The sequence below is a fragment of the Phaseolus vulgaris genome, chromosome 3 (assembly GCF_000499845.2).
Source record: "Phaseolus vulgaris cultivar G19833 chromosome 3, P. vulgaris v2.0, whole genome shotgun sequence".
NCBI lineage: Eukaryota > Viridiplantae > Streptophyta > Magnoliopsida > Fabales > Fabaceae > Phaseolus > Phaseolus vulgaris.
This window is the reverse complement of record NC_023757.2, coordinates 36582722-36594412: the sequence shown is the minus strand read 5'-3', so window position 1 is coordinate 36594412 and position 11691 is coordinate 36582722. Positions and strand designations below refer to the sequence as shown.

General features: G+C 30.9%; 1 protein-coding gene across 2 annotated transcripts; it reads left to right on the top strand.

Annotated features, from left to right (window-relative positions):
- Positions 1-2141: 2141 nt before the first annotated feature.
- LOC137807393 (very-long-chain aldehyde decarbonylase CER3) lies at positions 2142-7893 on the top strand. Of its 2 annotated transcripts, XM_068608020.1 has the most exons (12): positions 2142-2343; positions 2444-2651; positions 2768-2997; positions 3118-3350; positions 3541-3760; positions 4552-4679; positions 4846-5102; positions 5193-5300; positions 5935-6141; positions 6937-7047; positions 7254-7427; positions 7542-7893. In XM_068608020.1, exons 2-12 carry the CDS (start codon positions 2601-2603, stop codon positions 7710-7712), a joined length of 1890 nt encoding a protein of 629 aa, XP_068464121.1. In that variant the 5' UTR covers positions 2142-2343; positions 2444-2600; the 3' UTR covers positions 7713-7893. The 2 variants fall into 2 exon arrangements, with proteins under 2 accessions (XP_068464121.1, XP_068464120.1); XM_068608019.1 differs by having other exon boundaries at positions 2180-2651.
- Positions 7894-11691: the final 3798 nt, after the last annotated feature.

Sequence of the window (11691 nt, the reverse complement as noted above, 5' to 3'; positions counted from 1 at the left end):
TCTTCCTTAATACTAAAAACACTGACTTCCTGACTATGGTCTCAAAGATTTTTTTTTTTAGAAGTAGTGGATCTATCCGTCGCCCCTTATAAGCTTCGGCATTGTGGGATGACTTACTGTTTGTTATATTCACATTACTTACATTTATATTCATACACAACAAATAATCTGATTTGTTATACCGATGCAGATTGGGGTGGATGTTCAGATATCAAACACTCGATATTTAGTTATTGTGTTTTTCTTGGAGATAATTTGGAGTGGTGGTCTTCGAAACGACAAACTATTTTGTCATGATATATGAAAAAGAAGAAGTTAAGTACTGAGATCAACAATATAATATCTCAATGTTGTTGGTTATATCATATTTTTCTAAAACTCAATTCTTATTTTGAAAACTAGATTAATTTATGGTGATAATATTAGTAAAATATATCTCTTTGCAAATCCTATTTAATATGGACAAACTAAACGTATCAACATGCATATTCACTTTTTTTTGTGAAAAAGGTTGGTTTCATACAAGTACTACTTTAATTATGGAAGTGGGTATATTGTCACTTTAATGTTAACATTCTATCATATATCATTTTGTTATTAGTTTGTAATTTTGTTAGAATATAATAAATTATTCAATGAGTTTATTATTCTATTGCTTTGTAAGTTATATTTTAGAGACCATTGGTCATAATAATACATAAGGAAAAAGAACTTTCTCATAAAATATAAACATTGAGAAGACAAATGTTAAATTCACAAAGTCATATATACTATATAGTTTTCTAGATTGAAATACTTATATTTTAAAGTAAAATGAAAAAGAACAGGTTCTCTTAAATTAAATATAAGTACAATTTATCAGTATATGTGATGGTGTTGGTCTCATAATGAAAAGAGCATTTAGAGAGGCAACTCCAAACCTACCTTATCTAACATCTGATGAGAGGTAGTGCTTCAGCTGCCAACCATATAACTAAGGCATTTACTGCTTCTCTAGATCTGTTCCATTACACTACAACACCCCCAACGCGCGGGCTGTCTTGTCTTTTACGTACGTTTCTTTTTTCAAACCTTTTCGGTGTAAACTCCACAAATTGTTGGCATACAGATACATCAATGATGTCTATATGCCACAGAATTTACAGAATCCGTATTTTTTTTTTATTGTGTATAAACTTATCACGTTAACCACAAATATTCTGAGCAAAATTAATTTTTAATCCAATAACAATAATGTACCCAAAGTTTACTAAAACCGTTTATCTTAGAGTAGGATTATTTTTTTCCTTGGCAAAATTAAAAAAAGTTATAATTTTTCTGTCTTTTTTATACACATTTGTCAAGGAATAAAACTACAATGACCATGTTTAAAAAATTCCCTTAGTTAATTTTAGTGGCAACATGTGAACATGTTTAAAATTTGAAAGTAAACTTAGTGTATTTTTTGAGACGGATTTGGATTGTGCTTCGAATTATTTCAATTCTGTTTTGTTTCAGTATTTATTTTATTTTATAGCAAATGTATTAATTTTAACATATATTTATTATTTTTTCTACAATTTAATTATACGTACTATAAAATTGATATATTATACTATGAAATCAGATTAATATGGTTTTGGCTTAAGTATTTTAGATTTTGAATGGTAAGATTAAGACTTATAATGAGAAACCCAACTCGTTTTATGTTCACCGTTGATTTATGAAAGAAGTTCCCGTTTCTCAGGAGGAAATAATGTTACATCTAAGATTTTATGTAAATTATTTAAATCTCTTAACTACTAACTAACAATAATGAATTACTAATTTAGTTTGTATATGGTTACTGCAAAATATTATATATAAATATTTAATAGAGAATAAGTTTCTCTTTACGTCTGAAAATACTTACTTAATTTTAAAAAAAGCTAAACGATTAAATATGTAATTAATTGTTTTAAAAAATATTAAAATGGCACTTTCGAGAGATTATAACAAGTAAAAATGCATTTATGACTAAATTTGGGTTTTTGTCCTTTATTCTTTCTTAATACAACTTTGTTACTTGTAAGATTTTAATGACGAGTGGAACGCAGAAGTTTATATTTTTTATTTTATTTTCATGAAGTAGAATATATTAATTGAAAAAAAATTAATATCCCAGTTAGGGGAAGACAGGTGGGAGACTATCTTATTTTGTAGGCCTCAAGATTTAATGCATGATCTGCTACGCTTATAAATACTTGATGGGAAGAGAGAATAAATTTTCAAGTTGTGGTTAGAACTCAGAGATAGTGTTAGCAATTAAGAAAGGAAAGGATAAAGGAATACATTCGTTGCATAAACGGATCTCTCCATCCATAGGTTGTTCCTCCATTCTTTCTGATGTTCCTTTTGGGTATTGGGTTGTTGTTCTCCGCTGTTGTACATAGTTTTTGAACTCTCTTGTGTTTTACAAATACAGAAGAAAAAGAAAAATACAAAAGGAAGCATATAGGTGCTAGAAGAAACAAATATAGTGTGTGGAGGAGCATTTACCTTTTGGCAAAGGAAAAGGTGCAAGTGTTGGCTATATAGCATAGAAGATTTTGAAAGTCTTAATTACACTATAGTGTAGTGAAATGGGGCCTCCTTTATCAACATGGCCGTGGGAGAACCTTGGAATATTCAAGGTACAGAAAATCTAGCTATGTGATTTGCATAAGTTGGTACTTTTTTTCTTTGTGATATTAATTCTTACATGGCTTATGTGTGTGATCTTACTTTGTTTTTCATTGGATATACACAGTATCTATTATATGGGCCGTTTGTGGCGAAAGTCGTGTATGAATGGTTCTATAACGAGGAACACTCCTACTACAACCTCAGCTGGTGCCTTCATTTGCTCATACTAAGTGGTCTCAGAGGTCTAATTCATGTGCTTTGGGGTTCTTATAGCCACATGCTTTTTCTCACCAGAAACCGACGGATTCTTCAGCAGGGTGTTGATTTCAAGCAGATTGACAAAGAATGGGACTGGTAAAAACTTGCAAAGAAATTGTTTCTCTCTCTTCTCCATTTGTTTAAATAAAATTACATTATGTTGAAAATGGTTTCGTATGTACCGTGTGTCTCCTAATATATTTGTTTTTCAATCAGGGACAATTTCTTGATTCTTCAAGCACTAGTTACCTCCATGGCCTGCTATATGTTTCCCTTTCTTCAGCATCTTCCTCTCTGGAATGTAAAAGGTCTTTTTGTTACTTTGATTCTCCATGTGGGAGTCTCCGAGCCACTTTATTATTGGGTGCACAAAAGGTTCCATGGAGACTATCTTTTCACCCATTATCATTCACTTCATCATTCATCTCCTGTACCAGAATCTTTTACCGGTGAGAATCATATTTACCCTTCTTCACTTTAATCCTCCTCTATAGATTCTGATTTTGGATCTATCCGATTGTTCAGACGGAAGATTAGTAGATGTTTATCTGTTAGAACTTCATAATAGCTTGTTCTCATTTTTTCAAACCACTTGTTGATGTTGTGTTGGTTTTTGAAACATGACTTGTTTTCCTACAGCTGGACATGCAACACTTTTGGAGCATCTTATTTTGACGGTAGTCATTGGAATCCCTATCCTTGGGGCCTCTGTGATGGGATATGGATCAGCAAGCTTGATATATGCTTATGTTTTGATTTTTGACTTCCTGAGATGCTTGGGCCACGGCAATGTTGAAATTGTTCCTCATCAGTTGTTCGAGAAATTCCAATTTCTTAGATATGTGATATACACACCAACGTAAGTTAATTTAGAGCTGTTACATCCGTTAGTTTCACATATATTTCTCAGTTACTGGCATCCCATATTTAATTGTCACACATGTCACAAAAAGCTCGCATTGATCTTCGTCAGATTTTTAGAAAGATATGTGAAAAGCATTTACTGTACGACCTAAATGCAAATGAAACCGTACCTGAATTGTTGTGGCACTTCAGGTTCTTTATGTCATAGTTGAATGTTGGTAGAGAACGAAACTAGTCATGGATAATGGAGTTGGAGCAAAGTTTATATAAATTAGTGGAATGTGATTTTAGATAATTAGATGAAAATCCTTACTTATTTTTCCTACTTTCATAAACTTTCCAAGCAACATCAGAGATTACCTAAAGAATAATTCTGTGTGCTTCTATTTCTCTCCCTCTTTCTCCATACATAAAAATACCATTAAGAGAGGGGAGTGGAAAGGACCTAAAGCTAACAGTCTAAGGTTCTATCATGTGAAGAGAGAAGTTCAAGTAAACCAGTGGTCCTGAGAGTTGAACTTCAACAAGTTTTTGGCAACAAGTTGGGGCTAACAGCTAAACATGTTTTAGCTTGAAGCCTATTTAAATTCTGCCGCATAATGTGTATTTAGCTTTCTTCCAATGTCATGCTGCAACTGCCGAGAGAATGACCTAAGAGAGCATGCATTTCCTAAATAGTGGTCCAGTCCAGCTATGAGTTCAAAATACGATTATTTTATTCACGTTCATTTCTAAGCAGTTGTGAGTTGTATGTATCATTCATTTCCTTTCCATGCTATTGTGCAGATATCACAGCCTACACCACTCGGACAAGGACACAAATTTCTGCCTCTTTATGCCTCTCTTCGACGCGCTAGGCGATACCCTTAACAAAAAATCATGGCAAACACACAAAACAATAAGTTCTGGTTCAGGTAAGCTGTGCTATGATTTAATGACTTCTTCTAGTTTTTTTTTTTTGTTGATTTAGACTTCAATGTAACAAACAGCACTTAAAAATAGCTGTATTCTGTGTTTTGAAGTAAAGTTTTACCATATAAATGTAAATTTTTTACCGTCACTTGTCAATTATCATTGCAGGAACCGGCGACAGGGTACCCCATTTTGTTTTCCTGGCTCATATTGTTGATGTGTCATCCAGTATGCATGTTCAATTCGTCCTGCGATCCTTTTCTTCATTGCCATACACAACAAGGCTCTTCTTGGTCATTGGCTGGCCCTTTGCTTTTCTATTTTTGCTAGCAATGTGGGTTTGGTCCAAGACCTTTTTACTTAGTTTCTACAATCTGAGAGGAAGATTACACCAAACGTGGGTTGTACCTCGATGTGGCTTTCAGGTGGGTCCATATTAGTCAGAAAGCTGTAGTCACATTTCTTTTTCCACCGTGAATATTTATTTTTCTTCTTTTTCCTCATTTTTTTTGCAGTATTTCTTGCCATTTGCTACCGAGGGAATCAATAAGCAAATTGAGCTAGCTATCCTAAGGGCCGATAAACTTGGGGTTAAAGTCATTAGCCTTGCTGCATTGAATAAGGTCTGACATATTGAACTTTTTCTATTGCTATTTAATTTGCCAACCACAGTAAATCGAACTAGGTTAATTAATGGATTCTGGCCTTTTTCTGAGCATAGTTGGTGAAGGTCATAATTGCTGAATAAGAATGGTGGGTCTCTTTTGCAACTTCCGAAACAAATTACACATGGCCTCCCATTTTTAGTCCAGCTATACATAAAATGAAAATAGTAAAATTAAGAGGCATTCTATTCCGTGATCATCCAGTTAGGGTTTCAACCCCCAGTACCTGTTTTATGTTTGTCTCGCATAACTACATCCTAGTTGCCAAGTCAATGGTGTGTTGTATAATAGTAACGGCCAACCCAATTTTTTATACACGTTACAATTCCTAATGTTATTATTTTAATATTTTTTTATATTATTTAATTATAAATTTACCTTTTACTATATATTTATTTTAAAGCCTATCACATCAATAAGTGTGTACAATTCCAAGAAATATCAAACTATCATTTTCCAATAGTAACCTATGTATTTACACAAAAGGTACATGACAGATAAAATATTTTATCATACATTCAGCTTCGGCATCAATGGTCAGAACTTTGTTATTTAGTTACTAACTAATATCATTATTACTCACTGAATGTAGAATGAAGCGCTAAACGGGGGTGGAAAGCTGTTTGTGGACAAGCACCCAAACCTCAGGGTTCGAGTTGTTCATGGGAACACGTTAACCGCTGCTGTCATACTCAATGAAATCCCTCAAGATGTGAAGGAGGTGTTCCTAACAGGAGCTACTTCCAAGCTTGGAAGGGCAATTGCTCTCTACCTTTGCCAAAAGAAAGTCAAAGTTCTGGTGAGTATTTTCTTGCTAGGAACACGCCTGACATCTAGTTATTTTTTATTAATCTAATTTTTTAATACAAACAAAGAAAGAGAGATAACGATAGAAGAAAAAAATAGCATAGGATGAAATGAAATTGTGGTGCAGTGAAAGTAGATCCTTTCATTGTTTGATTGATTGCAGGGTGGGTGGGGTAGCAGGGGGGCTAATAGGATGAGCCTAAAATGGCCCAATAGGAAGAAAATTAAATGATTGAAGGACAATTAATGTTGAATATGGATAGAATATTAAAATATTAGGATTGTATTTATAATGTTAATTTAGTTCTATTTTAACTTTTCTCTAGTAAGATAAAGGGTCATTATTCAATTGTTGTCATCTATTAGGTTATATATATATATATATATATATATATATATATATATATAAGTGTATCTCTCTTACTTTTTCCTTTTGAATGAAAATACAGTTATTATTCTGTCTAACTCTTTTAATGGTGGATTTATAGTATAGCAATAGCATAGCTCATAGCTTCCTATCAATTATGCATATAGATGCTGTGAAAAGGAAGTTGTTGTGCTGAGAAATGGAACCTTTCACAGTTTGATTACAGTGTGAGGGTAGGCACGGGGACCCTTTCAATCATTTATGCATATAAATTAATGAGACATGGTTTGCTTTAATTTTTTTACATAGATGCTAATTCAAGTAATGCTGATAATAGTGGTTAGTTCTCATGAAGCAGAAGTCTCATGATTATTGATTTATTTAATCACCATTACTAAGACGCTGAGAGCTACTTTGCAGATGTTAACTCTTTCCACAGATAGATTTCAGAGGATCCAAAAGGAAGCCCCTGTGGAATATCAAAACTATCTTGTCCAAGTGACAAAATACCAAGCTGCTCAAAACTGCAAGGTACAACTATGCCAATATATATAACCCAGGAAAACTTTCCCAGTGACAAATTAACATAACGTACTCCCTTCACTATGCATCACTATTTATACACGTGGTTTAATTTTGTCTCAACTTAGGAAATTGACATATGGTATGATGATTACTGAAAGACAAATTATAGGTGTAGCATGAACTTTACATGGTGCTTACTTGTCTTAATGCAGACCTGGATCGTTGGTAAGTGGATAACGCCAAGAGAGCAATATTGGGCACCACGTGGAACCCATTTTCATCAATTTGTTGTCCCACCCATTTTATCATTCAGAAAAGATTGCACTTATGGTGATCTGGCTGCCATGAGATTGCCAGAAGACGTGGAAGGACTTGGTTGCTGTGAGGTGAGTGTCACCAACTCTAGCAGTATCTATCTCATCTTTTTTCATTTTCTGTTAATTCATATACACTGTCATAGTATCTGTTCACAATTTAGTCTGACACATAGATGCATGCAGTACACAATGGAGAGGGGAGTGGTTCATGCTTGCCATGCGGGGGGAGTGGTACACAGCCTTGAAGGTTGGGATCATCACGAAGTTGGGGCCTTGGATGTTAACAGAATTGATCTTGTGTGGGAAGCAGCACTCAAACATGGCCTAAGGCCAGTGTCAAGATTCACACAGTAAAAGAAATTAAAAGTCTTGTGTCAAAGTGTTTTTCTCAAGTTGTTTCTTCTTGTTATGGTGTATTACTTGCACATCACAGTTATATTCTTTGAAGTGGCTGTATAACATTTCTGATGTTTCTTGGATGTTAAAATGATCCCATCACATTCAGTGATTAATTCATGGCATAAATTAAGCCAAAGCAAGCTAGCAAGTTCCCATTCTGCTGTCACTCTGGCGAAATATAATTGTTAGCATTTATTAAACCAGAGCGTTAACAATAATAACTGGTTCAATTATTAATGAAAAGCTAACGTGGATGTGTAGTTATTGGTTGGACTATGGACAGTTCAACTTCAACAAAGCAGATTAAGTAGCCGGTGGAATCTCTAACACTTTAATCATTTTAAATTACCTGTCATTTATATGTTAGAAGGAGTATCACTATATTTACTCTTTATCCCATTACTTTTTTATAAATTGATTTAATTTAGTTTATTTCATTCAAAATTGATTTTACGCTTTCAAAATTTATAATTAGTAAAAGTTTTAAACGTTACAACATATAATGACAAATTTTCACTGTAACTAATTAATAACCGAGTTTATAATCTTTCTTAATTTGTTGCGATTTTTTTAGGGATGGTTCAACTGTTTTCTTAATTATTAATTTAGGTAGAAGAAGCCAATTGCATTGATTTAAAGAAACTATCGAATTAAATCATTTATTAACAATGAGACAAAATTAAATAAATAGTAGTTCAAAAATTAATTAAACATTTATCACATAATAACTTATATTATTACATAATAGTACTACCATTCACACACAACCTGTTTTTCTCCTGCTCATCAAAAAAAAAAAAAAAACAACCTGTTTTCTCCTACCTCTATTTATTATTCACGTGATACAGGGTGTGCATACAGGCCGATCTAGTTCATTAGCTTAGTTTACTTTCGTCTTTAATTACTGTAATTTTTAAAGGATAAAATGCTTTTTTAATTGTAACATTTAAACCAAAATTACCATCCAAAGCAAACATTTTTCTACTGTTACAACCTAACATAAAATAGTTTCTACTTTGCATAATGATTTTACAATAATAACTTCTACCATCTTAAAATCTGTTTTTTTATAAAATAAAAGGTTCAGGCCCACTTACATAAATTTTCACTATTGTAAAGCTAATGGCCTCTGCCCATTCCTTCTCTTTTTCTTATACTTTTCTTTTTCCTTCTCACTCTTCTTCTATTTATTTTTCTTATAAGTTTTTCCTTTATTTTGATTTTTTTTCTTCTAACACTTCTTCTATTTATTTATTGAATATAATTAAATATTTTTATTTATTATTTTATCTATATAGTATATCTAAATTTTATTTCATGATCCACTTTAATTTTTTTTTTATATTATATTTTATTATTTATTTGTAACAAAAAATAAATTATTAATTTTAAATTTTCTTAATTGTTATAAGTTCAATAATTTCGGACAAAACTTTCATTTTTTTTTAATATTTATACACATTAGTTCACAACTCATAGTTACGTAAAACTTATTAACATTCAAATCTTATATAAAACATTTAATCAGAATTTATTTTTTACGAGTCAAATGAGAGACTAAACAAAATAAGGTGCATAGTCTCTTATTAACATCTCTATTTATAATTCTCCTTCAAACTTCTAATTACTATCATATCTTTAGAAATCATAATTTACTATGCAATATTTAAATGTATATTTTTTAATTATGAAAATATCATAATTCCCTTCATTTTTAGTATTTAAACTTATTTTTAGTTGAGAAAAGTGTTTTTGTACACCGGTTTAAACTCTTACTCCAACTTTTATATCACTTTGTTGTATTCCTCTAAATCTTTCTAGCTATTATAAGTAAATGTCAGATAAAGAAAAATAACTCAAGTTTAATTTGATTTATTGGTTTGAATATAAAAATAATTATTGTTGAAATTAATTATATTATAATTACTGTTAATGGATTGTTTTAAATTAAGTAGGTAACACTGGGACAAATGATCCTTCTTAAAATATTAATAGTTTGATCTTATTTTTTTAGAAATAAGAAAAAATTTATAGCTAAATTTGTATTTATTACACGGTTGAAATTCAAAATAGATAATGAATATTTTGGCAGATTAAAGAAAAAATATTTTTCTACTAGGATTTTTTTTTGTATCTTGCGATTTTATCAAGAATCCACTAATTCGTGTGACGATCATTTTTAGGCTTATCAAACTTTATTTGTAACACCTTTCTTTATCCAGATTTTTATTGTTACTATTTTGAATTTATTTCATTGTGTAATCCTAAATTTCCAATTTTACTTTTAGTTATATTTGAATTCATATCAATAACTATTTAAGTTTTTGGACTTGTTATAGAGCCAAAATGTAGTAGAATGAGTATAATATGCCATTTTTAACTAATAACTAATATGTAACTATATTGTTACTTTAATATTACTAACCAATAAAATATCACTATTAGCATATCAAACAATAGATAAACTATATAATGTTTCAATACAATATGACATATTTAACTAATAGCTAATGTGTTACTTTAATATTAGCATCAGTTATATATCATTCTAGTTTAACCTTCTTTCATTAACTTCTTTGGATTGATAAAATGAGGAATATCTACGTTGGAAACTTTGACGTATATTTATGTAGAAATTGTAATTTTTGCATAGTTTGAATATTGAGTTGTTTGAATTATGCTCAAATGAGGTTTATTATTTTAATGTATAAAATATTATCATTCAATGATTAGTTGGACATTATGATTTCTTCGCTAGTGGTTTAAAACTTGAGTGATCCAACAATATACTTTAGTAATCCAAAACAAGAGTTGAAAGTGAACAAGTGAGCAAAATGGAGCTTTTGGAGGTTGAAGAAGATAAATCAGAAAGGCAATGTGGACATTTTCAAAATTTGGGGGTGCATGAGAAAATATAGTGTTATTTAGCTATTTTATGGTTGACAATTTCTTTCTGCACATCCATAGTTTCTTCCTCCATTTTCATAATTATTGAAATTCTCAAACTACTTTTCTGAATTTGTATTTTAAATTTTATATTAGAAAATCATTTTTGGATTAAAAACAACTTTTAAATTATAAAAATCAGAATACAAGGTTGGTTTTAGAAAATTACAATTTAAAGGTTATTTTTTAATTTAAAAATAATTTTTAAATTATAAAATTTGAAAATTTACTTTGTTTTCTAAATTTTATAATTCAAAAGTTATTATAGCTTCTGAATTCTGAAATTTAAAATACAAAATTAACTTCCAAATCTTATAATCCGAAAATTATTTTTAATTCTAAAAAATATTTTTGATATATAGAATTCAGAAACAGAGACATAGACTTAATTTTTTATTTCATTATGGATAAATCTATCCTTTTATGAAGGTGTAGGCAGAAACTGAAGGTGGAGGAAGATATTGCCTTTATGGTTTTGTGACCATAAATATTCAAGGGCAAGTTCTTTCAATACCCAATATTTTTAACTTGCACCCAACAAAATTTTTTATTTCAAAAATGTCTTTTATTTCAGAAATAAAAATTTAAAATTGAAAATAATACATTCTGGAAAAGTATATTTATAATTCAAAATTTAAAATCTTATTCTGGATAAAAAAAAATTCGTAATACATAAAATTCGTTCAAAAACAAATCTGAAAACATTCTGAAAAAGAAAATCCGCAATGCATAACCCTATTTATTCAAGGGTATCTTCGTCTTTTCATACTAAAATTGAGTGCAGTAATATGGTGCAGGAAGTAATTGCCATATTCCAGAGATCCAAAGGGAAGTTGTTGGCCCAATAAGATCGAGGGTGTCCTGCATGGACAAAAGCGACAAACAAACATGACACGTGACACTAGCGGTTCCTTGGTATCGGACACGTGTCTCATTGTCAAAGTTTGCAAACCGCCAGACAACTTAGTTCTACAGTTCCTTCAACGCC